The following is a 24,272-nucleotide window of genomic DNA, read 5'->3' on the forward strand; positions in this document are numbered from 1 at the left end:
AAAAAATCACAAGGCATGATTTTCATGGAAACTATGCCTGTACGGGTAAAAGTTATGCCTTAAGACATATTTTCTATATAGTGTTTTTTCCAGCATAGTTTTGTAGTATAACTTAATTTCACAAAATTATGTCGGACAAGGCATAGTTCGGTAGGATAACTTAATTTCTGCGAAACTATGTCGGACAAGGCATACTTTACCTAAAAACTATGCCTTAAGGCATAACTTTTGCCCGAATAGGCATAATTTGCTATGAAATCTTATTTTGCGATTTTTTTTCTTTTTTATACTCTGCTAGGGTTGGAACTCAAAATTTTAGGGATATTTTCGGACACTTAAAGTGCCGAAGGACAAAAATTAAAGACCAGCGATTTGAGGGACAAAAATTAAAGACCACCCCCAAAAGAGGGCATTTGTGTGAATGTTAAGTGTTGAAAGTTATGCAGCATTAGTTGTGTAGTATTTTTTAGATTATGTTTAGTGTTGAAAGTTTTGCCTTTTCCTACATAACTTGTGTGGATGTGATGTTACATATGCCAAAGCAAAACGCTAACTATGTCGACGAAGAGAAATTTAGTTTATCTTAATTGCCAAAAGTCTTGAAGGGAAAAATTAAAGACCACAAATTTGAGGGACAAAAATTAAAAACCACCCCAAAAGAGGATATTTGTGCGAATAACCCTCTTCCATGTAATAACGTTGGTTGATCACTTTTCAATGTCGTCTTTGAATGACTATTATAAAACTTTAAATTGAGAAAGTTATATAGTTGACCGCTCGATCAAAATTATTTACATCTGCGAGCTACTATACATAATATATACGTTGTGTATCATGTATATTACGCTTACCGGTTTTTTTGGGACGGACAGCTATTTATGTCATTTTCCCTTTCAAATATCACATGTAAAACTTCTAAACATGAGCCTTGTCCTTAAAATAGTTCAGAAATTTGAAACTCCATGAAAATCATTATTTCAATTGCATAGTTTTGAAAAATGGCCATTGTCAAAAGACCGCACTGAATTTGAATAGGACATCTTGCATTTGCAACTCCATGAAAATCATTATTTCTATTGCATAGTTTTGAAAAATGGCCATTGTCAAAAGACCGCACTGAATTTGAATAGGACATCTTGCATTTGCATTGTGAAGGTGACATATATTTTCAAGAGCATGATCTATTTTACATCTAACTAAATTGAACTAGAATGTGATTGAAGTTGAAATAGTAGTGTTAACCCAACAAACCATCCAAGAAGAGGTTGTGAGACGAATGACGATACAGTAACAGTAACTACACCATTTTGCATACTGCATCATTGGATAAAAAAGTGAACATTCAGAATCGATCGTTGTTTGCTACTACCTGCCACTTATTTACTCTTTTAAAATCGATCACGATTTGTTGCTACCTCTCACGTACCTTAATTGAATAACCTCCCACGTATCTTACGCATTCGATTTACGTTGTTACTCTGGCTTCAACACATGTATCCTACATATTCGATTATGTTAAATCTGCTACAGTTTCAATGCACGGGACTGCTCAATTGATGTTTCACTACTATAGTTTCAATCCACGAATGTCATCAACAACAACAAACATACCCAGTGTAATCCCACATCCGATGCACGACTTTCGACACAACTCGCCACCCAACCCCCTTCCAAACGCCCTCTGCCACCCCAAGCAAAATAACAAACAAGAAACGCTTAAAAACTACCTGACCAACAACTTTGATCCCACATCCAACGACATAAACACAAGACGAACATGTAAAAATGCTAAGCAGCAACTGAAAGATGATAAACCCGTAACTCTATTAGCACATACAACGATTGTTCTGGAAAATATAAATCACCCATAACACTAGCAGAGTGTCTGCGGGCAACAAAGTATTTTAATATCAAACCAGCAGAAAACTAACACTAGAAGGTCTCTTTTTTACCTTTTTGAGGGGATAAAGCACTAGTAAACTTTATTGTAACTGAATTTGCATAACATTTCCCGCTCCGACACAACAAATTTAAGAGCTGGGCGATGATTAATGATAATGGCAATCAAAAACCATGAATTTTGATGTGTTCTTTCTTCACAATTGCAGCCTGGACAAGAAATGTCGAAACGTTCTTCCTCTGATCACCCTGGAGTTGAATAACCTGGCCTAGTTCTGGATCCTGGACAACAGTACCATTGCAGCAAAACTCTTTCTTTAGGTCCTTCAGTATTTTATTGTAGCTGAATTCTTTCTTCAATCCTTGCACAGTTGTCAGGCTTTTACGACCATTCCTTTGTTGTATGCGAATGTGTACATAATCTTTTGTCCCAGCTCCAGAATTGTCAGCATTTGCCTCAGCAAAGGGATCTAAGGAAACATCAAAACAAAGAAATATGGGTCAGTTATGAATCATACCTAGAACAATTCCCCCCCCCCCCCCCCCTTCTTTCAACTAGCAACATAATCTTTTTGATGTGCCGTCCGCTCCATTTAAGCTAAAATTTGTCACTTGCAAGTTTTTAAGGTAAACTGGAAGACAACTAAAAGTACGGTACGAACAACTGAATACCAAATTCAACTGAGGAATAATACATCAAACAAGTTTCGCATACCAAAAGCAGCGGGAACTTGGAGGTCGAGCTCAGACATGAAACTTTGTTGAGAATAAAAGACAACAACCGTGCTCAAATCACCAAACTTGGATGCTCAGACCTGGGTAGAAGAAAAGGCTTCATCAATTATACAACCAGAAATCAACATTGAAATCAAAACCATCTGCCTTAAGAAAGTTGCAGTACATGAAGAACAGATTATCTCGTATGATGTATTACAATCACAAGTGGCACAGAACTTGAAATACAGCTAAACTTGCTGATCCATAGAATACCCGTGTTTAAAAATAGAAGGCGGTAAAAGCAATAATAGAAAGAGTACATTGTTCTGAAAACACAAAGAAGAACACTGGTAGCAACATAACCAGAGACATATTGAGTATATAGATGAACCCTTTATAGATAACGGATTTGAAACAGGCGTCTAACATAAACATTCTGTTACAAAGATAATAAGCAAAGGCACAAAACCACATCAAGTAACCAAAATTAAGATACAAAATGAAACCAAAGGGAATATTTGCTGACCTCTACAATCAATTAAACAAAGAAGGTACAGATAAAGAAAGATTTTTTTTTTTTTAATCGCAAATAGATCTGGAAAAGCCAGTCTACCAGTAAGATTTCATGATAAGACACAAATATATCAGGCATGAAACCACATCAAATAACCAAAATAAGGCTGACAAAACAACCCAAACAAAAAAGATTTGCCAAGGTATAAAAATCAAATAGATGTGGAGTAAAAATTCCCAACACTGCAAACAAAAATCCAATTTTTCTTACGTTCATGACAGAAAAACAATCGAAGGCACTAAAAATCCAAAATTATGCAAACTAAAACCCCTACAACCTAAGTGACTCGGACTCTTCGAAAATGTTGCCGCACCGGCGTCAGATCCTCCAAAAATACGCTACTTTTGAAGGATCCGACACGCACCCAACGACATTTTAGGAGAGTCCGAATAACATAGCCTACAACAAGAGATTTAACAATAAAAAACAAGAGATTTAACAAGACGATACTAGTCTTTCAGAGAAAACTTGATTTGTATAAGGTTTCATAACGAAAGAAGCAATCAAAGGCATGAAACCATACCAGAAACTGAGATTACGTTTAACAAAATAACCCAAAACCAAAAATTATCGAGTAACTGTAAAGTTAAATTAAACCAAACTAGATAACAGTTCTTCAAAAGAAACAACCTGATTCTCAAAAGCTTTCATAAGACAATAATCCACATCAGATAACGAAAATCAGCCTAATAAGCAAAACACAAAAACACATATAATTGCTAAGCTATACAAATCACTATTGAAAAAAATTTCACAACAAGATACCAGCTTTCCCATAAAAAATCTGATTTTTATCACATGTAAAAACTAAGAGACTGGATTCAACAGATCCGAAGAATATCAAGATTAACAAACACTAGACTAAGCTATAGAAATCAAATTACTGTTAGATGAAATCCCCAACAAGATACTCCCTCTATTCCAAAAAGATTTGACACTTCTCGCTTTTCGAGAGTCAAAACTTCTTAATTTTGACAGCATGTTTAATATAGAATCTTTAATTTTTTCGAAATAAAATTTACATATTTGAAAACTACATAAAAAGAACTATAAGTCACCACAGTTAATAATTTAACATATTTAAAAGACATGAAAAAATTACGGTCAAAGAACAACTTGTTTGACCCTGGAAAAGCGAAAGTGTCAATCTTTTTGGGACGGACGGAGTACTAGTTTTCAAATAAAAATAAGATTTTTATGACAGGTATTATCTGAAGATTATCAAGATTAACAAACACTAAGGTAAAGCTATAGAAATCAAATCACTATCAGATAAAATTACCAAAAAGAACCCAATTTTCAAATAAAAAACTGATTTTTATCACATGTAAAAACTAGAGAGACAGGTCAAATTTAGAGGATCTGAAGATTATCAAGATTAACAAACACTAAGCTAAAGCCATCGAAATAGAATCACTATCAGATAAAATTACCCCAAAAAAGAAAAACAATTTTCAAATAAAATCAGATTTTTATCACATGTTTATTTAGTGGATCCAATCAAGATTAGTATAAACTAGGATAACAAACAAAATCCAGAATACTTAGCTATAAAATTACCAAAAAGAACCCAATTTTCAAATAAAAATCTGAATTTTATTAATAACTAGAGACAGGTAAAATTAGCCAAACCGAAGATTATCAAGATTAACAAACACGAGGCTAGGTTATAGAAATCACAAAAAAGATACCAATTTTCCATTAAAAATCAGATTTTTATCACATGTTTATTTAGTGGATCCAATCAAGATTAGTCTACACTAAGCCTTAGCTATAAAATTCCCAAAAAGAACCCAATTTAAAAAAAAAAATGATTTTTATGACATGAAAAAACTAGATATACAGTTAAATTTAACGGATCTGAAGATTATCAAGATTACAAATTAAAAAATTACCTGATTGGAAAATTAGGGTTTGGAGAGATTAGACCGCGTTTGGATAGATTTAAGTGCAGAGAGAATAGAATAGTTTGACTTTTCAATTGGAGAAGTTATGTATAAATAAAGGCCTTCGGGTTTTGGGCTGTGTCGGTCGAGGACTAAAATTACTTTTAAGGCCTCATTTATTTTTATTTATTACTTCTTTCGACCTAAAAAGATTATCTTAGGTGGCCTTTGGCCATGAAAATTATTCACTTTTTTCGATTTTTTTTTTTTTTACCTTTTTTATTTTTGAGCGTTTGGCTATAAATATTCCGAATACAATTTAAAGTTGTATTCTGGAATACTAAAAACTTATTTTTCAAAAAAAATTCACTTTTTTACAACTATATTTCACCAAAAATTACAATTTCAAAAACTATGGTCAAATACAACTCCAACTCCAACTCCAACTCCAAACTTCAAAAATTTCAAAAAAAGTGAATTTGTTTTTGGTATCTATGACCAAACGCCTACTTAGTTTGATTTGACCCGGAGTTTAAAAAATTTAAGGAAGGCTTTTGAAATGTGTGGTCTAACATAAATTTTAGATATTTGTGTGACGGTAAATTTTCTCATAAAATTAATTGTTTCTAAATATAAAAATGTGTCTGAGATAAACTAATATGGAAAGTAAATAATCTTTTTGGGACTGATAAATTACTAATAATAGAGTTTTAAATTTCAATAGTTCAACTTTTTTTTTTTTTTTTTTTTTTCTCATTCGGTGTTCTGTGCGCGCATTGGAGTCCAACTAATCTGCATTCACGCCACGTAGGGCCGATTTGTTGAAAGTGTTCCTTTCTCATTTAGTATTCGATACCCGCTTGGTGCCCAATTAATCCGGATTCGCGCCGTATAGGGTAAGTGAGGAAAGCGCTCCCTACTAAGAATTTTTCCTTATCCAATACTCAAACATGAGACCTCTTATTAAAGACTGATTGTTCAAAGAAACATGTAATGTTTAATTATTCAGGATTATTGTTTAGTGATTATGTATACAATAATAAATAAATAAATAAATAATATTATTATTATGTAAATAATAAAAAAACTTCATATAGGAAATTACTCAATTTTAAGATATTTAAATATTTTAAAGGGAATGATTTTATTGCCACCACCAAAAACTCATCAGTTATGCATAAATTGTACTTCTTTTATGTAATCAAACATTGCATTAGTTATGCAAAGATAGGGAAGATTTTAAATTAGCATGTAGCATCCACTTATAGGTTCAGTGATCGCATCATTTTGTTGTTAATATTTCTTTGTATGAATGCTAAGTAATGCTTTTCCTATTATTTGTTATGTTCCCTTTACTTTTATGTTTTCATTCAAACTGCTTCGATATGTGCTACTTGAGCTGAGGGTCTTTTAAAAATAACTTCTTTATCTCCACGAGATCGGGCTAAGGTTTGCGTACATCTTACCCTTCCCATATCTGATTTGTGGGATTACACTGGATATGTTCTTATTGTTGTTGTGCAGCATCAACCTTGTTGAAACACGTAATATATCAACCTTTATAAGGGAAATTATTAGCTCAAGCGGTTGGCTACTTGAACTCTCACCTTATTGGTACGGATTCAATTCACAACCTTGCAATTCTCTCCCTCCATGTTTCCTTCCCTTACCCCCAAAGAAGAAAAAAAGGAAAACCTTTTTATAAAATATAATTGGTTAAGGGAAGATAATTGTTCTAATTAACAAGGCTATTGTCAGTAAGAAAACAGAAGTATGCAACCACATTGACCACAAATAACAAGGCTATTGTCACCAAGTTCAAACATAACAAGCACCTAACTCCACCTATCATCTTAATCTAAAAAGCATAGATCCACGTCGCCTTGCTAAGCTAAACGCAAATCACAAATTCTATGACGTTTTAACAACTTCGCTAATCGATCAACCACTTTTAGATCATTGAATGTTGCGACTGAAAGCATATCATAAATTCTACGGAAAAGATTCAAATATGCCATCGAACTATCGGAAATGGCTCATCTGTGCCGCTCATTAATAGTTTGGCTCATTTATGCCATCGTCGTTACCAAAATGGCTCATTCATGTCATTTTTCATTAATTTGGGTCGGATTTTTTATTAATTTGGGATTTAAAATTAGGCTGATTTAATTAAACAACGTGGGCCTCTAATTGGAGGCCGCGTGTCATATTTGGTGTAAAATCTGTGTTAATGAAAAATGGCATGAATGAGTCATTTTGGTAACAGCGATGACATAGATGAGCCCTTTTGGTAATGGTGATGGCATAAATGAGCCAAACTATTGACAAGTAGCACAAATGAGTCATTTCCAACAGTTCAATGACATATTTGAGCCTTTTCCGTAAATTATATAATGTCTTTTAGACCTCACTAATCAACCAACCACTTTTAGTTCATTGAATGACCGAATGCAAATCAAAGTTTTGGTGACGTTTTAAAGGCCTCGCTAATCAACTAACAAGTCCTGTGACGTTTTTAAGACCTCGCTAATCAACCAACCACCTGTAGTTCATTGAATGCACCCACCCCGGGACGAGGAAAAAGTATTCCTGCTTCCTTGCTAGATCCCTGCGTCCTTGCATAGCTCGGATTCAACAAGTATACATAGAAGGAACCAAACCAGGAACATTGAAATCCTAGTGTCTCACGCCTGTGAATCCATAATCAATTTACCAGATGCCATCAGGTCAACAGAGATAACAATGCAGAGAGAAGAATAGACGACCATAGCAGCATATTGCTCTCATTCTTCAATAAAGAGTGGCTGGCTTTATAGTAATTGAAGAATCTTAACTTGCAGCCTAAAAGAAATGATCAATAAATTATTCACGACACTTATTTTTTTTTATGAGGGAACACGCAGCTGCTAACCCTTTGAGTTCGCACTGGGTTAACTCCTAAAAGAAATGATGAATAAATTATTCATGACACTTATTTTTTTATGACATGGAAACCCGCAGCCACATTCCCTGAAAAATACTGTGGAATGCTTACTCTCAAACTCTTCGTTTACACAGTAGTGATATTTTTTGCTTCTCTCTTCAACTTTTGATTCCTATCTAATGATCCCGGACGTAATCCTGGATGTGAAGAATAAAAAAATAAAAAAATAAAATAAAAAAAGATTTTTCCTTGCTTGATTTTCCAATTTTCTTAGGGTTGGTTTATTCCACACATTTAACTAAGAATAAGAATAAAGGATTTCAAAAATTGAAAAGAAAGAAAAATAAAGTCATCAATGGAAAGAGAGGGATTCGAACCCTCAGTACGATTAATTCGTACAACGGATTAGCAATCCGCCGCTTTAGTCCACTCAGTCATTTCTTCCAATTGAAAAAGATAATTACTACATGAAATAGCACATAAGATAAAGGAAAGAATCTTTCTCTCTCTCTTTTCTTCTTTCTATATTATATAGATATGTACAACTTGTATCATCAATTTCCTTTATATCTTTATCTAAAGTAAAGGAAGGGCCCAGAAGAACTAAGAATATCAAGAAAAATAAAGAAGATGCTTTTCTTTGTCTTGATTTTGTTCGAAAGGACCCTCTTATTCTCATGGCCTGGTCTGTCAGTACCCAACAGGGCCTCTTTTGTTCCAACAAATTTGAATTTGAAAACAAAAATGCCTGTTATGTTCTAATTTTAATATTTCATTTTAATTGAATAGTTAATATTCAAGCAATAGGAAAAAATTCCCATTTTTCCTAAAAGTTAAAAAAATATATATGAAATAGAAAATTCGATCAACAAAAGTCTCATTTCTCTTTCTGCTTTTTTATTTTATGTTTACCATCTTGCTGGACTTAAAAAAAAAATAAAAAAAAATAAAAAAAGAAGCTTTCGAGCATTCCACAATGCATTTTTATGTTATGATTTTAGTGGTTTTGACGACCCTATCTTATCCTATCTTGAATACCACAATTCCCCTGTTTGACAAAAGTTGCATTTGTATATAATAATCGAATTGTAGCGGGTATAATTTAGTGGTAAAAGTGCGATTCGTTTTGTTATTCCCTAAATAGTTATAGGGTCCTTCGGTTTGATTCGCATTCCGATCAAAAACTTTATTTCTTAAAAGGATTTAATCCTTTTCCTCTCAATGACATATTCGAGAACAAATACACATTCTCGTGATTTGTATCCAAGGTCACTTAGACATTGAAAAATTGGATTATGAAATTGCAAAACATAATTTTTGAATTGGATCAACACGTCCAATTGAATAAGTATGAATAAAGGATCCATGAATGAAGATAGAAAGTTGATTTCTAATCGTAACTAAATCTTCAATTTCTTATTTGTAAAGAAGAAAGTGAAGCAAAATAGCTACTAAACGATGACTTTGGTTTACTAGAGACATCAACATATTGTTTTAGCTCAGTGGAAACAAAATCCTTTTCCTCAGGATCCTATTAGAAGAAGGGGATTCTAACTAGAAAGGTTGTTAGAATCCCCCTCTTCTAGAAGGATCATCTACAAAGCTATTCGTTTTATCTATATTCAGACCAGAAGCTGACATAGATGTTATCGGTAGAATTCTTTTTTCGTTTTCTAATTTTGTTCACATCTTAGATCTATAAATTGACTCATCTCCATAAAGGAGCCGAATGAAACCAAAGTTTCATGTTCGGTTTTGAATTCGAGACGTTCAAAATAATGAATCGACGTCGACTATAACCCTTAGCCTTCCAACCTAACGGTGCGGGTTCAATTCCCGCTACCCGCTACCCACTCTATATCTATTTATTCTAAATATTTTAATCTTTTCATTAAATCAAATTTAGTTTATTAGTATTAGTACATCATTGAATATACAATTCCAAAAATGCTTTCACATCCGATTTTTTATATATTTTTTTCAAACAAAAAGTGAAAATACGAAAAAAAAAAAAATCAAAATGAAAAGCGTCCATTGCTAATAGATAGGACAGAGGTCTTCTAAATCTTTGGTATGGGTTCAAATCCTTTTGGACGCAATTTATTTCCATATATATATATATTTTAGATTTCGATAGCAAGAAAGACTGTTTGAATATTTAAATCCAAGACGCTTAATTCCTTTTTTATTAAGATTAAGACAAAACTAATCAATATTTCTTTATGCTTGTTCCTCAAGTATAAAACGGTCCATTTGTTCCTGAATAGCTTCTTTCAAAAGGGCTTCTGCTTCCTCGGTAAATATCTTGGTAGAAGATATGATTTCTTGGTACTGAAGTTTATAACCCTTCGAGTTCGAATTGGGTAAACCCCGCTCTTGTGCAATGTACCCCCCCCGAAAACCACACTGAAGAGATAACCCGCATTAGGCAAGCCCCACGCGATGAACTCGACCGGGAATGCAAATCCCCAGCTGTTATAAGCAAAGAGTTTCGAACCTAAGACCTCCTTTATGGAAGCTCTGTGCTCAACCAACTGACCCATTCTGCGGATTACTCATGACACTTCATTGGTGAGAACAAATTCAGTCCAATAGATCATTACATTGAAGATCAACTACTGCACAATTGCACATATCAATGCTGTAAAACTACAAAAGATAAAGTGCTTAGGATCAAAGTCCTACATATACATACTTTCGGATCGAGATAGAGATACATACTTCTCACTGATTGCAAGATAAGAGAATTCAAGACCAACATTCTTAAACACAACTCCACATTATTATTTTTCACAAAACAGAAACATAAGAGGAGTCGTCTTCTCAGACTCTCTTGGACACTATCACAAGAGGAGGTTTGTGTTGACTCAAACTTTGACCATCTCACATGCTCATGGAGATATGGAAGAATTTGCAACTAGTTGTAAGTTTAACATTGAAGGCTAAAACTGAAATGACCGGCCATGGAGGAGAATTCATCAAATAACAAGGACCAGAATCAGGTTAAACCAGCAAAGTATACAATCTTAGGGAAGGATTACTACATAGTACAAGTTGGTCTACAAAGAAATTAAGCTATAAAGAGAATACAAGGACACACTGACCCGCTTTGTTCTCGCATATGTAATAAGGTATCAATCTGTGCTTCGACAGTATATAGAATGCCCTCTGGATCATCTTAGAGGTCCCGCCACTTGTACTGTTATCATCAATATATCCCCGGCAGTACTAAAATTGAGCGTTTAACTAGAATCTCAAATCGCAACTATAGACACTGAGCCATTTTGGCACCCCCACATATCAGAATTCTACACAGATGGATGCAAATAAAGTGAACTTGAACAAAGAAAGAAAATAGAAGCATGCCACCACATTAAAGCTCAGAACTACACATGAGCTTAACAGACCAAACTTTGAGATCATAATCTTCTCATTGATTGCTGCAAACAGAAAAGTTCAAAGCCAACATATTAAACCTTAACTCGGACATCATTATTCACAAAGAGAAACATAAGAGAACGAGTCTCTTCTCAAACACAAGACCACAAGTAACAGACACTAATACATGAACCAAACGAACACCTAAACAAAAACCCAAGACGCAGCTACAACCACCACCAAGAACAGACACTTTAAAGACCACCACGGAGACGGAGGACAAGGTGCAAAGTTGACCCCTTTTGGATGTTGTAGTCCGCCAGAGTCCTTCCATCTTCCAGCTGCTTCCCGGCAAAGATCAACCTCTGCTGGTCTGGTGGAATTCCCTCTTTGTCCTGAATCTTAGCCTTCACGTTGTCAATAGTGTCAGAACTTTCCACCTCCAAAGTGATAGTCTTTCCAGTCAATGTCTTCACAAAAATCTGCATCCCACCCCGGAGACGGAGGACAAGGTGCAAAGTTGACTCCTTTTGGATGTTGTAGTCCGCCAGAGTCCTTCCATCTTCCAGCTGCTTCCCGGCAAAGATCAACCTCTGCTGGTCTGGTGGAATTCCCTCTGTCCTGAATCTTAGCCTTCACGTTGTCAATAGTGTCAGAACTTTCCACCTCCAAAGTGATAGTCTTGCCAGTCAAAGTCTTCAAAAAAATCTGCATCCCACCACGAAGACGGAGCACCAAATGGAGAGTGGACTCTTTTTGAATGTTGTAATCGGCTAGGGTCCTTCCATCTTCCAACTGTTTACCAGCAAAAATCAATCTTTGCTGGTCTGGTGGGATTCCTTCCTTGTCTTGGATCTTGGCCTTAACGTTGTCTATGGTGTCCGAGCTTTCAACCTCGAGAGTGATTGTTTTTCCAGTGAGGGTTTTAACAAAGATCTGCATCCCACCCCGGAGACGGAGCACCAAATGGAGAGTGGACTCTTTTTGGATGTTGTAATCGGCGAGGGTCCGGCCATCTTCCAACTGCTTGCCGGCGAAGATCAGCCTCTGCTGGTCTGGGGGAATGCCCTCCTTGTCCTGGATCTTGGCTTTGACGTTGTCAATGGTGTCGGAACTTTCAACCTCAAGAGTGATTGTCTTGCCAGTCAATGTCTTAACAAAAATTTGCATCCCACCACGAAGACGGAGAACCAAGTGAAGGGTCGATTCCTTCTGGATGTTGTAGTCAGCCAGTGTACGGCCATCTTCCAATTGCTTGCCAGCAAAAATCAGCCTTTGCTGGTCTGGTGGGATACCCTCTTTGTCCTGAATCTTGGCCTTAACATTATCGATCGTGTCAGAGCTTTCAACCTCGAGAGTAATCGTCTTTCCGGTGAGGGTCTTAACGAAGATTTGCATACCACCACGCAGACGAAGCACCAAGTGGAGGGTGGATTCCTTCTGGATGTTGTAATCAGCTAGGGTTCTGCCATCTTCAAGCTGCTTTCCAGCGAAGATCAGCCTTTGCTGGTCTGGGGGAATGCCTTCCTTGTCCTGGATCTTAGCTTTAACATTGTCAATAGTGTCGGAGCTTTCCACCTCGAGGGTGATGGTCTTTCCGGTGAGGGTTTTCACAAAGATCTGCATCTGTACATACAAAATTCAACCAAAATAAGCACACAAATTTGACTAGGTTCAGGCACAAAGCTATATCAAGATCTGAGTTTTTAAGCATACAAATCCAATTTGGTGCATATACAAAAACACTGAATCAAAATCAAGATTCAGTTTTTAAAACAGAATTAAAGGATCTGAGAAAAATCAACTCGAGGCAGACACAAAGCTATAAAACCAAATCAACGTTGAGTTTTTAAACAGAATTAAAAGGTTTTTCAGACCATAAACAAAGACCCAAAAGCACAGATAAGCACAAAATACAAAAAAATAAAAAAATAAAATAATTCAACCTGATGCATGTACAAAACATTGAAACAAAATCAAGATTGAATTTTTAAAAAGAATTAAAAGACCTTTCAGATCCAACAAAACAGATAGCCCCACAAACAGAAAATTCAACTTGGTGCAGCAACAAAGCTATAAAACCAAATCAAGATTGAAACTTTAAACAGAATTAAAAGGTGTTTCAGATCATAAACACAGACCCAAAAGAACAGATAAGCACAAAATACAAAAAAAAAAAAAAAACAACTTGATGCATATACAAAACATTAAAACAAAATCAAGATTGAATTTTTAAAACAGAATTACAAGGCCTTTCAGATCCCAAAAAAAAAAAAAAAAAGATTAGCACAAAACAACATCAGAAGGTATATCTTATATCCTAAACACATATCCAATATAACAGATATGCACAAAATACAGAAAATAAGATATTAGAAAATCTGTAATACCTTGAGAGAGGTTTTTGAAGATTAGTTGAGAATAATTGATTTTAGATTAGAAATCTATGGATGAAGAAGGCTATGCATGCAAAGAGGCCACCTTTTAAAGGTGTTGTGACCGACTTTAAGACGAAATTGCCTAATGAATTAACCTATGATAGGATGACACGTATCCTACTGACTTTTGTATTAAGGGATAATATAAATTAGGTGCCGTTTGGATAGCAATTTCCTATATTATTATCATTCCAACTTGAAGAATGAGTGTTAAAATCCAAGTGAGAAGACTTTTGTTTACAAAAAAAAAGTAGTTTGAGGTGTGGGAATCACGGCCGTTTGGCTTAGCTTAAAAAAGATAGCAACCAACTTATAAGTAAAAAAAATAAGTTGAAATTTATCAACTTAAAGCCTATTTGGATGGGCTTTTTTAAGCGAACATAAGCTGTAGAAAAAAAAAAAAGTAAGTTGGGGTAAAAACTTATTTTTTTTGACTTATAAGTTGTTTGCGAACTATATACTTTAGATAAAATTTAAATCAAATGGATCAATTATTTTTTTGAGCTTATTTTAAGACAAAATGATTTTAAATTTGACACCCAAAAACTAAAAAAAATGAAAACGAACATAAGCAACTTATAAGCCAATCCAAAATTTCTTATTTTTTGAAACTTATTTTAAGACAAAACGACTTATTTCAAACCATTCAAACGCTCAAAAAAAAAGCGAAAATAACTTAAAAATTTATTTTCAAGAACTTATAAGCTAAGCCAAACGGGCTCTCAGTCAATTCGCATAAAAATATTATCAATATAATCAAGCTATAATTGTAGACTTTTTATTTCCTATGAAAAATTACGTCTTGTGTATTTTTTAACAGACAGGTCTTATATGAAACAAAATATCCGTCTCTTATGTCTTGTGTATTTTTTAAGAGACAAGTCTTATATGAAACAAAATATCCGTCTCTTACGTCTTGTGTATTTTTTAAGAGACAGGTCTTATATGGAACAAAATATCCGTCTCTTAAGTAGCATTATAGTGAAGGCACAAAATATTTATTAGAATCTGACAAAATAAACATTGTGATATAATAACATTATTGTCGTGAGCTTAATTATCTTTGATTAGTAATGTTGCATCTTTTCATTCTAAAGCAATTATATTTAAAAAAAAAAAATGCAGTGTGATGTTCTAAACGTCTTAGTCCTTTTACATATTTTCATTATAAGGAATATATATATAACAACAGTTGAATTCTCTTGATATACAAAAAGAATTCAAGATAAGTGGTGACGGGAGTGCAAAAATTGTCTCAATTCATTTGGATTAACAGATTTGTCCTATGCTAGGCCTTGTGCCTCTGGTTTACCTGAATTAAAAGGGGTCTTTTTTATTTAATTCCGGAATCACTCACTATATGAATAGTTGAATACTCATATATACATGTATTATGAACATAATTATACATGTATAAGTAAGTATATGCAGTAAATATATAGTGTCTATTCAAACTCCCCTTACTTATAGGAACGCATCTTGTATTTGTCGATTATGTTACGGCCGAAGTCCTGATCATGGCGACCTGACCTGTTTGAATTGGGGGATCCTCACCTTCCTGCTATCACGAACAGTGTTAAACTCAATGATGGCAACAAAACACGAGAGTTGTGTTATAGGTAAGGTGTTAAACACATGCCTTAGCTAACCAGAAAAGGACAGGAAGCAAAGTTTTGCTCAGGTTTCATCAAAAGATAGAGAACACATGTCAACATATGGTAAGTTATTTTTCCTCTTTTACCTTAATTCCTTTTGACCAGCTTTTAACTAATCCATTAGTTATTGTTGAGAAGCTCAATTTATTTATTAATCATATCTTTTATTTATTTGCTTAAGTTCATAAAAGTAAAACTTAGAATAACATGTTTTATACTTTGCGTAATGTCGTCATAATTATAACATTTTTCCATGTGATCGATTTGTTTATATATGCTGATAAAGACGAATAACTCGAACCGAAATTGAAAATTGATCAAGTTGGCCAATGTAACACTCAGAATCGAAAAATTCTGAATCTATCACTGCTCACCTTCCTGCTATCACCGACAAAATTCAATGATGGCAACTAAACAAAAGGGTAGCATTGTAGGTAAAGTGTTAAACACATGCCTCAGCTAACCAGATAAGGACAGGAAGAAAAACTTTGCTCAGATTTCATCAAAAGATGGAAGTAAATAAACTGAAACTTGCAAAGTAAAAAAGAAAACAGAAGTATGTCACCTGAAAACTAAGCGTATCCTTTCTATCAGTAAGTTCACAACAAAACAACACCTAACTCCATCTGCCGACTTTAGCATACATTTAGCCATGCATTTCATAATTTTGATTTCAAATCAACGTTTATTTATGTAATTTGCACAAAATTTCAACTTTCACTTCATATTATGATTTCAAATCAACGTTTATTTATGTAATTTGCACAAAATTTCAACTTTCACTTCATATTATGGTTTCAAATCCCAAATTCTCCAAAAAGGTATGATTTGGGATTTCAAATCATAATTTCTAAATTTTTTAAAATGTAAAACTCAACCCATAAGTTCATATTTTATCAAAAAAGATCTATAAGTTGGTAGATATATTTAACAACCATATTTACTAATCATTTATATCAAATATTTAAAAAAAAATCAACTTTCTGCATGAAGAAATTGTTCATATCAAGTGGGAGGATTATCTTTTAAAAAGTAAGTTACACTATAACTCATGTGTCAATTTTTCTCTTTATTGAACTAAAATTCAATGGATTAATGTTATATTTTTTTGAAAGGTCTTCTAATAACGTATTAATTTTGGTATGAACTATCATTTGCTTATTTGGTGAGATTGTATGAAAATTGATTTTTTTTTTCTTATAATTTTCACAACTTGTGGTGTTTTTATGTCTTTAAGAAAAATACAACTTGAGAAACTCAAATTACATGTCCAAATAAAAGTAAAACTTCAACCTTAAATCATCATGATTTCAAATCACTGATTTCATATCATGATTTCAAGTCATGTCCAAACAACTTCTTAATCTAAAAAGGATAGATTTGCATTGCTTACTAGCTGAAAGCAAAATTGAATGACTGATCATGAAATGAATTTTCTAATTCTATGACGTTTTTAAGACCTCACAATTCAACCAACCATCTCTTACTTCTCGTTTTCAAGACCTCACTAATCAACCAACTATTTCTTACTTCATTAAATGAAAACCCGGATGACACGTACATGCTAGTTGTATCCCCGCGTCCTTGCACAGCTCAGATGCAAAGTACATAGAAGAATCCAAACCCAAAATCTTGAAATCCTAGTATGTCAAACATTTATGAAGTCATAATCAATTAACCAGATACCTATTCGGCCAATAGAGCTAAAAATACAGAGAGCAGACAACAACTATAGCAACACAATGGTCTCATTCTCAATATAGAGTGGCTGGCTTTATAGTTGTATTGAATGATCTTAACTTGCAACATAAACGAAAACATTAATAAGTTACTCCAGGGACTTCATGAAACATGCAGTCACAAAGACTAACATTAGGCAAATGACAAAGAAAGCCTGCCAAACCAATTTTCATATTCTCATTCTTAGGTAGACATCATTAGTGAGAACAAATTCAGTCCAATAGATCATGACATTGACGATCAACAACTGCGCCATTGCAGATATCAATTGTGTAGAACGACACAAGATATCTAAGTGCTTAAAATCCTGATCGAGAGACAATAATTCTCAGTCTCACTGACTCCAAGTTGAGAGAATTTAAGACCAACATTCTCAGACACAACTCCACATTATTATTCACAAACAAAAACATAAGAGGAGTCTTCTCAGATCTCTTGAACACATCACAAGAAGGAAGTATGTGTAGCTCAAGGCTTCCCCATCTCATATGTTGTGATGAATTACGGAAGATTTTGCCACTGGTTGTAAGTTAACATCAAAGCTAAAACTGAAATGAGCAGCCATGGAGGAAAATTCAGCAGATAACAAGGACCAATATCAGGTTAGAGCAGCAAGGAATCCAAGTAGTGTAATCAAATTCCAAAAACGTTTAATCTGTTCTACAATATATAGCATGTCCTCAATATGAACTGAACTTCAACAAAGTACGAAAACAGAAGTATGCCACAACATTAAAGATCATCAACACAAGAGGTTAAAAGGCCAAACTTTGAGATCATAGTCTTCTCATAGATTTAGCAAACATAGAAGTTGAAGGCTAAACATTTTATACCTCAACTCTGAAATTATTATTCACAAACAGAAAGATGAGAGTTTACGAGTCTCTTCTCGACTCTCTTGGGTCACATCACAACAAAACAAGTAAACAGACTAGTTCATGAACGAAACAAGCAACAACTAGAACAGACTCAAGACACAGCTACGACCACCAACAGAAAAACACACACTTTAGAGACCACCACGGAGACGGAGGACAAGGTGCAAAGTTGACTCCTTTTGGATGTTGTAATCCGCCAGCGTCCTTCCATCTTCCAGCTGCTTCCCTGCAAAGATCAACCTCTGCTGGTCTGGGGGAATGCCCTCCTTGTCCTGAATCTTGGCCTTAACGTTGTCGATGGTGTCGGAGCTTTCCACCTCCAAAGTGATGGTCTTGCCGGTAAGAGTCTTCACGAAAATCTGCATTCCTCCTCTGAGCCTCAACACAAGATGAAGGGTCGATTCCTTCTGAATATTGTAATCAGCCAGTGTCCTTCCGTCTTCCAACTGCTTACCAGCAAAAATCAACCTTTGCTGGTCTGGTGGGATCCCTTCCTTGTCTTGAATCTTGGCCTTCACGTTGTCAATTGTGTCAGAGCTTTCCACCTCCAAAGTGATGGTTTTTCCAGTCAATGTCTTCACAAAAATCTGCATACCACCACGAAGACGAAGGACCAAGTGAAGGGTTGACTCCTTCTGGATGTTGTAATCAGCCAGAGTCCTTCCATCCTCCAATTGCTTACCAGCAAAAATCAACCTTTGCTGGTCTGGTGGGATACCCTCCTTGTCTTGAATCTTGGCCTTAACGTTGTCAATGGTGTCGGAGCTTTCAACCTCAAGGGTAATGGTCTTTCCAGTGAGGGTTTTAACAAAGATCTGCATCCCACCACGAAGACGGAGCACCAAATGGAGAGTGGATTCCTTCTGAATGTTGTAATCGGCAAGGGTCCGGCCATCTTCCAACTGTTTACCAGCAAAAATCAACCTTTGCTGGTCTGGTGGGATTCCTTCCTTGTCCTGGATCTTGGCCTTGACGTTGTCAATGGTATCGGAACTTTCAACCTCAAGGGTGATTGTCTTGCCAGTCAAAGTCTTCACAAAGATCTGCATACCACCACGGAGACGGAGGACCAAGTGAAGGGTTGATTCCTTCTGAATATTGTAATCGGCAAGGGTACGACCGTCTTCCAACTGCTTGCCGGCAAAGATTAATCTTTGCTGGTCTGGGGGAATGCCCTCCTTGTCCTGGATCTTGGCCTTAACGTTGTCAATGGTGTCGGAGCTTTCGACCTCAAGGGTAATAGTCTTGCCCGTCAAGGTCTTCACGAAGATTTGCATCCCACCACGGAGACGAAGGACCAAGTGAAGGGTCGATTCCTTCTGGATGTTGTAGTCAGCTAGGGTTCTGCCGTCCTCAAGCTGCTTTCCGGCAAAGATCAGCCTTTGCTGGTCTGGTGGGATTCCTTCCTTGTCCTGGATCTTAGCTTTAACGTTATCAATAGTGTCAGAGCTTTCCACCTCGAGGGTGATGGTCTTGCCGGTGAGAGTTTTGACAAAGATCTGCATCTGTACAAAACAGAATTCAACAAAAATAAGCACACAGATTCAGATTGGTGGATAGACAAAGCTACATAACAAAAATCAAGATTGTTTTTAAAAGAGAATTAAAATCCTAAACACTAATCAGATATCACAAAATACAGAAGAAGCAGCTATCAGACAACCAGAATCAGCTACCATACAATCAAAATAAGCGCACAAATTCACTTGGTGCATATACAGAACATTGAAGCAAAGTCTAGATTGATTTTATCTAAACAAGTATCAAAAGGTCTTTCTGATTCGAAACACAGACCCAACAAACCAGAGAGCACAAAATACAACCAAAATAAGCACACAAATCAAATTTGGTGCATATACAATTAAAACAAAATCAAGATTTGAGTTTTTAAACCGAATTAAAGAGCTTCCCTGATCTCTAAACACAGACCAAAATAGCATAAAATACAACCAAAGTTAAAATACAAATCCAATTTGGTGCAAATACAGAACATTGAAACTAAATCAAGAACCAGCTTTCAAAAACAGATTTAAAAGGCCTTCCTGATATCTAAATACAGGCCCACAAAACAGATAGCACAAAATACAACCAAAGGAAGCACACAAATCCAATTTGATGCATATACAAAACAATTGAAACAAAACCTGTATTCAGTTTCTAAAACAGATTTAAAAGGTTTTTCTGATCCTAAACACAGACCCAAAAAACAGACAGCACACAACCCATACAATCAAGATTGAATCTTTAAAACAGAATTAAAAAGCCTTTCTGATCCTAACCACATACCCAATAAACCAAATAGCACAAACTACAGAAAATTAAACGAAGAAACATCCACACAACCAAAATAAACACACAAATCCATATGCAAAGCTATAAACCAAAATCAAGATTGAGTTTTTAAAATGGAATTAGAAGGTTTCTCACAAAATAAGCACAAAAAAATCAACTTGGTGCATATACAACACATTGAAACAGAATCAAGATTGACTTTTTAACTCGGTGCATATACATATGAAACAAAATCAAGATTGAATTTTCAAAGTAGATTTAAAAGGCCTTTCTGAATAAAACAGATAGCACAAAATACAGAAAATTCAACTTGGTCCATATCCAAAACATTGAAACCAAATCAAGATCAAGTTTTTAAGATAGAATTAATGTTTTTCAGATCATAAACTAATCTTGAACTACAGATCCAACAAAAAAGATTAGCACAAGATACAGAAAATTCAATTCAACTTGTTGCATGTACAAAACATTGAAACAAAATCAAGATTTGATTTTTTAAAACAGAATTTAAAGGCCTTTCTGATCCTAAACACAGATCCAACAAAACAGATAGCCCAAAAACAGAAACTTTAACTTGGGGTGCAGACATAAAGCTAAAAAAACCAAATCAAGATTGAATTTTTAAACTGAATTAAAAGGTTTTTCTGATCATAAACACATACCCAACAAAACATATAGCAAGAAAATAAAATAAAATTAACCCAACAAGCAGATATCATACAACAAAAACATTGAAACAAAATCAAGATTTGAGTTTTTAAAACAGAATTTAAAGGGCTTTCTGATCCTAAACACATACCCAATAAAGGAGTTATCAAAATGTAAAGAAAATTAAACAAAGAAGAAAGTATAATACCTGGAGAGAGGTTTTTGAAGATTAGTAGAGAATAATTGATTAGATTTGAAATCAATGGATGAAGGCTATGGATGCAAAGAGGCCACCTTTTAAAGGTGTTATGACCGACTTTAGACAAAATTGCCTAATGAAGTAACCTATGATAGGATGACACGTGTCATAGTTATAGCAATTATTTGAACCTTCACACTAAGGTAACCTCTTTTTGTCATAGTTAGGTGCCGTTTAGGTTGCAACTTCCTACAATTATTATCATCAATTTATCATTCCAACAACAAGAATATTAAAATCCAATGAGGAAAGAGGTGAACATTTTTTTATTTATTTAATTATTTGGGGTGTACATTTTTTTTAACGGTTAAAAAAAAAAATGACCTCTCTTATACATTTTTTTTATTCAAAAATTAAAAAAATAAAAATTACTTTTAATTTAGATTAATTCCTATTTTTCAAAGATGATTATTCAAAGCCCTCCCCCTTTTTTTTTTTAAATAATAAATTTTCTATAAAAATTTCAAATTTATATTTTATGTCCAATTAAATATCACATGGTTAGCTCAAAAGATCAAGTGGAAAAGTATTACTATTTTTCTCAAAAAGCTCATTATCTCCTAGTTGACACATGCCTAAAATAATATGTCACTAAAGCCCCTCCTCTAAAAAAGTATCACAGTATATATTTTTCAATAATAGACACTTTATATTTAACAATTTATATCATCTAATCTCATTTAACCAAATATGCGTCAATTAAATATCACACATGGTTAAAAAGCATCAAAAGAATCAAACCATATTTTCACCATATTTTCATTTGAAGAATTTAATCAGAGGATTATACAAGGAATTATATATACACTTGAATTATATATACATAAAAATGAAGGGAAATAATGTCAATTACTACAAATGCTTGAGAGGGAATTATGATGTTTTAAATATATTAGAGAAGAAAATAATTTTCACCTTTTTTCTTTCAACAATTCACCATTTTGCTATTAAGAAAGACATATTATATATCTCAACTCATGATTTGTGAAAATTGTCTTATTTAAGCAAAAAGCATGATAGAGAAATCACATTTAGGTTAATTTTCAGGGGCCAACATTGAATCAAACCTATTGTATCCACTTTTTCAAATCTAAATTCTTTTTACTCTCAATTCAAATTTTATCTTTCAATTTAAATTAAAGTTTTTTTAATCTTTCTATTCAGTTTTTTTAAATGTTAACAATATATTAAAATATAATTACACATATATAATTTGGGCTGGTCAAATAATTAAACGGTTTTGGGTTTTGGTATGTGGGGCAACCCAGCCACCAAGTGATGAATGCACATTTGCAAGTTAAACATAGATTAAAAGAGAAAAAAGTATTATAATATTAATAATTGAAAAAGTAAAATAGTCATTTGAAGAATTTAATCAGAGGATAGAAGGGAAATAATGTCAATTACTACAAATGCTTCAGAGGGAATTTGATGTTTTAAACAAAGTTAGAGAAGAAAATAATTTTCACCTTTTTTCTTTCAACAATTCACCATTTTGCTATTAAGAAAAGACAGCCATCTCAACTCATGATTTGTGAGTCTTCAAGGAAATAGCATGATCGAGAAATCACATTTAATTTTCAGGGGCCAGCATTGCCTATTGTATCGTCTCCTTTTTTATGTTTTTTTTTTCTTTTACAGTTATGTTAAGAAATGAGGAAAATAATAATTTGGGCGTCAAATCCACGGGGAAAGAAGCAAGTGATGAAACATTTGGCTTTAACTTTGAAAACGTGAGTGGTAATATTTTAAATGATAGTATTTTTTATATATTTCCAACCCATTTCGAATTTTTTCGAAAAAATAAACAAACACATGATGCTGCATAGGTGACCAAAAGGGATTAGTTCTTTATTAACGACTAACAACATACTTTATTAATCATTTCCCCATTTTTATATATTTAGATAATTTTTCAATCCGTGATCCCCTGGATGCGGCAACAAGTTTTTGACGAGCAGGGCCTACCAAAGGCCCGACTAGTTCTGCCTTTTTTTTCCTTCTTTTTCATATTAACATAATAATATAATCATGCTTCAATCCAATATACTAAGTTTTTGCTCATATAATCATGCTCATACATGATTAAGCAACCTCAACTTCTTGCTCAGAATAGTAATAGTTCTGTAAATATTTAGTCGTGATTGATATTTATGTTAAATTATACTAAACTATCATAGTTAAATAGTTTACTATATCATACTAATTTGATATAACTAAATGTTAATGATATAGAAATGTGTACTAATTAGTCATAATTAGGGAATATAGATTTATGTACAAGTACTATACTATAATGCACCTATTAGTTTGAATATAAATAAAGGAGGTGGCCGTATGATAGGGGTTTGTACCCAATAATTCTGCCTAATTGGCAATTTCTTGGTTGCATGCCCTTTCTCTTTAAAGCCACTTGCAATATATTATATGGTCAAAAAGCTTATCTTCCCTTGTGGTTTTTGCAGACTTCTAATTAGACTCAATCTAATGAAAGTGCCAACTAGATTTAGTGGTCCAGGTTGCTTGTTTAGGAAATTGATGACTATAATTAGTTTATGCCTACACCAATCACCAACTTGGTCGGTTCCACCACTTGTAATGCACCTGTACAACATGGGTGGCAAAGTTTTTTTTCCCCCCTCAAAGTAACATATTTGTGCTAATGTTATTTAGCCACACTATCTTATAAAAACTGAAAAGACACAATTGAAATGGAAAATTTTCTATATATCCTTAATTAGTCGTTAAGAATTCTTGTACATGTACTTTTTCTAGGTATAGCACAATTAGGTTATGCATATGCCAATCACCAACTTGGTCGGCTGTCTCACCACTTGTAATTTGCAATACACCTGTACAACATGGGTGGCAATCACATATCTGTGCTAATGTAATTTAGCCCCACTATCTTACATAATCTGAAAAGACATCAAGTGAAATGGTAAATTTTCTTTCTATCTTTCTGTCCTTAATTAGTTGTTAAGA

General features: G+C 34.1%; 2 protein-coding genes and 1 long non-coding RNA gene across 4 annotated transcripts; 1 reads left to right on the top strand and 2 right to left on the bottom strand.

Moving 5' to 3' along the window:
- Positions 1 to 1,807: 1,807 nt before the first annotated feature.
- On the bottom strand, positions 1,808 to 6,705 carry LOC132046631 (protein translation factor SUI1 homolog). 2 transcript variants are annotated; one of them, XM_059437320.1, is made up of 3 exons: positions 6,684 to 6,705; positions 2,615 to 2,714; positions 1,808 to 2,369 (listed from the first exon to the last, which is right to left on the bottom strand). In XM_059437320.1, exons 2-3 carry the CDS (start codon positions 2,649 to 2,651, stop codon positions 2,065 to 2,067), a joined length of 342 nt encoding a protein of 113 aa, XP_059293303.1. In that variant the 5' UTR covers positions 2,652 to 2,714; positions 6,684 to 6,705; the 3' UTR covers positions 1,808 to 2,064. The 2 variants fall into 2 exon arrangements, with proteins under 2 accessions (XP_059293303.1, XP_059293302.1); XM_059437319.1 differs by lacking the exon at positions 6,684 to 6,705 and adding an exon at positions 5,086 to 5,162.
- A 4,837-nt stretch (positions 6,706 to 11,542) lies between these two features.
- On the bottom strand, positions 11,543 to 21,387 carry LOC132046632 (uncharacterized). Its single transcript, XM_059437322.1, is given in 4 exon segments — positions 11,543 to 11,995; positions 11,997 to 13,003; positions 18,217 to 19,593; positions 21,237 to 21,387. Coding segments are annotated over 3 exon segments (2,748 nt in total). The 5' UTR covers positions 21,237 to 21,387; the 3' UTR covers positions 11,543 to 11,631.
- Positions 13,177 to 21,076, top strand: LOC132046633 (uncharacterized). The gene is made up of 2 exons (XR_009412755.1): positions 13,177 to 13,494; positions 21,019 to 21,076. It is a non-coding gene; the product is annotated as an uncharacterized LOC132046633 (long non-coding RNA).
- Positions 21,388 to 24,272: the final 2,885 nt, after the last annotated feature.

This window comes from Lycium ferocissimum, chromosome 2 (genome assembly GCF_029784015.1).
Source record: "Lycium ferocissimum isolate CSIRO_LF1 chromosome 2, AGI_CSIRO_Lferr_CH_V1, whole genome shotgun sequence".
Classification (NCBI taxonomy): domain Eukaryota; kingdom Viridiplantae; phylum Streptophyta; class Magnoliopsida; order Solanales; family Solanaceae; genus Lycium; species Lycium ferocissimum.

Bases quoted from the DNA above. Each gene is read 5' to 3' on its own strand.
- LOC132046631 (XM_059437320.1), bottom strand. From the start codon at position 2,651: ATGTCTGAGCTCGACCTCCAAGTTCCCGCTGCTTTTG. The intron at 2,370-2,614 runs GTATGCGAAACT...ATGTTTCCTTAG, and splicing joins CCAAGTTCCCGCTGCTTTTG to ATCCCTTTGCTGAGGCAAAT.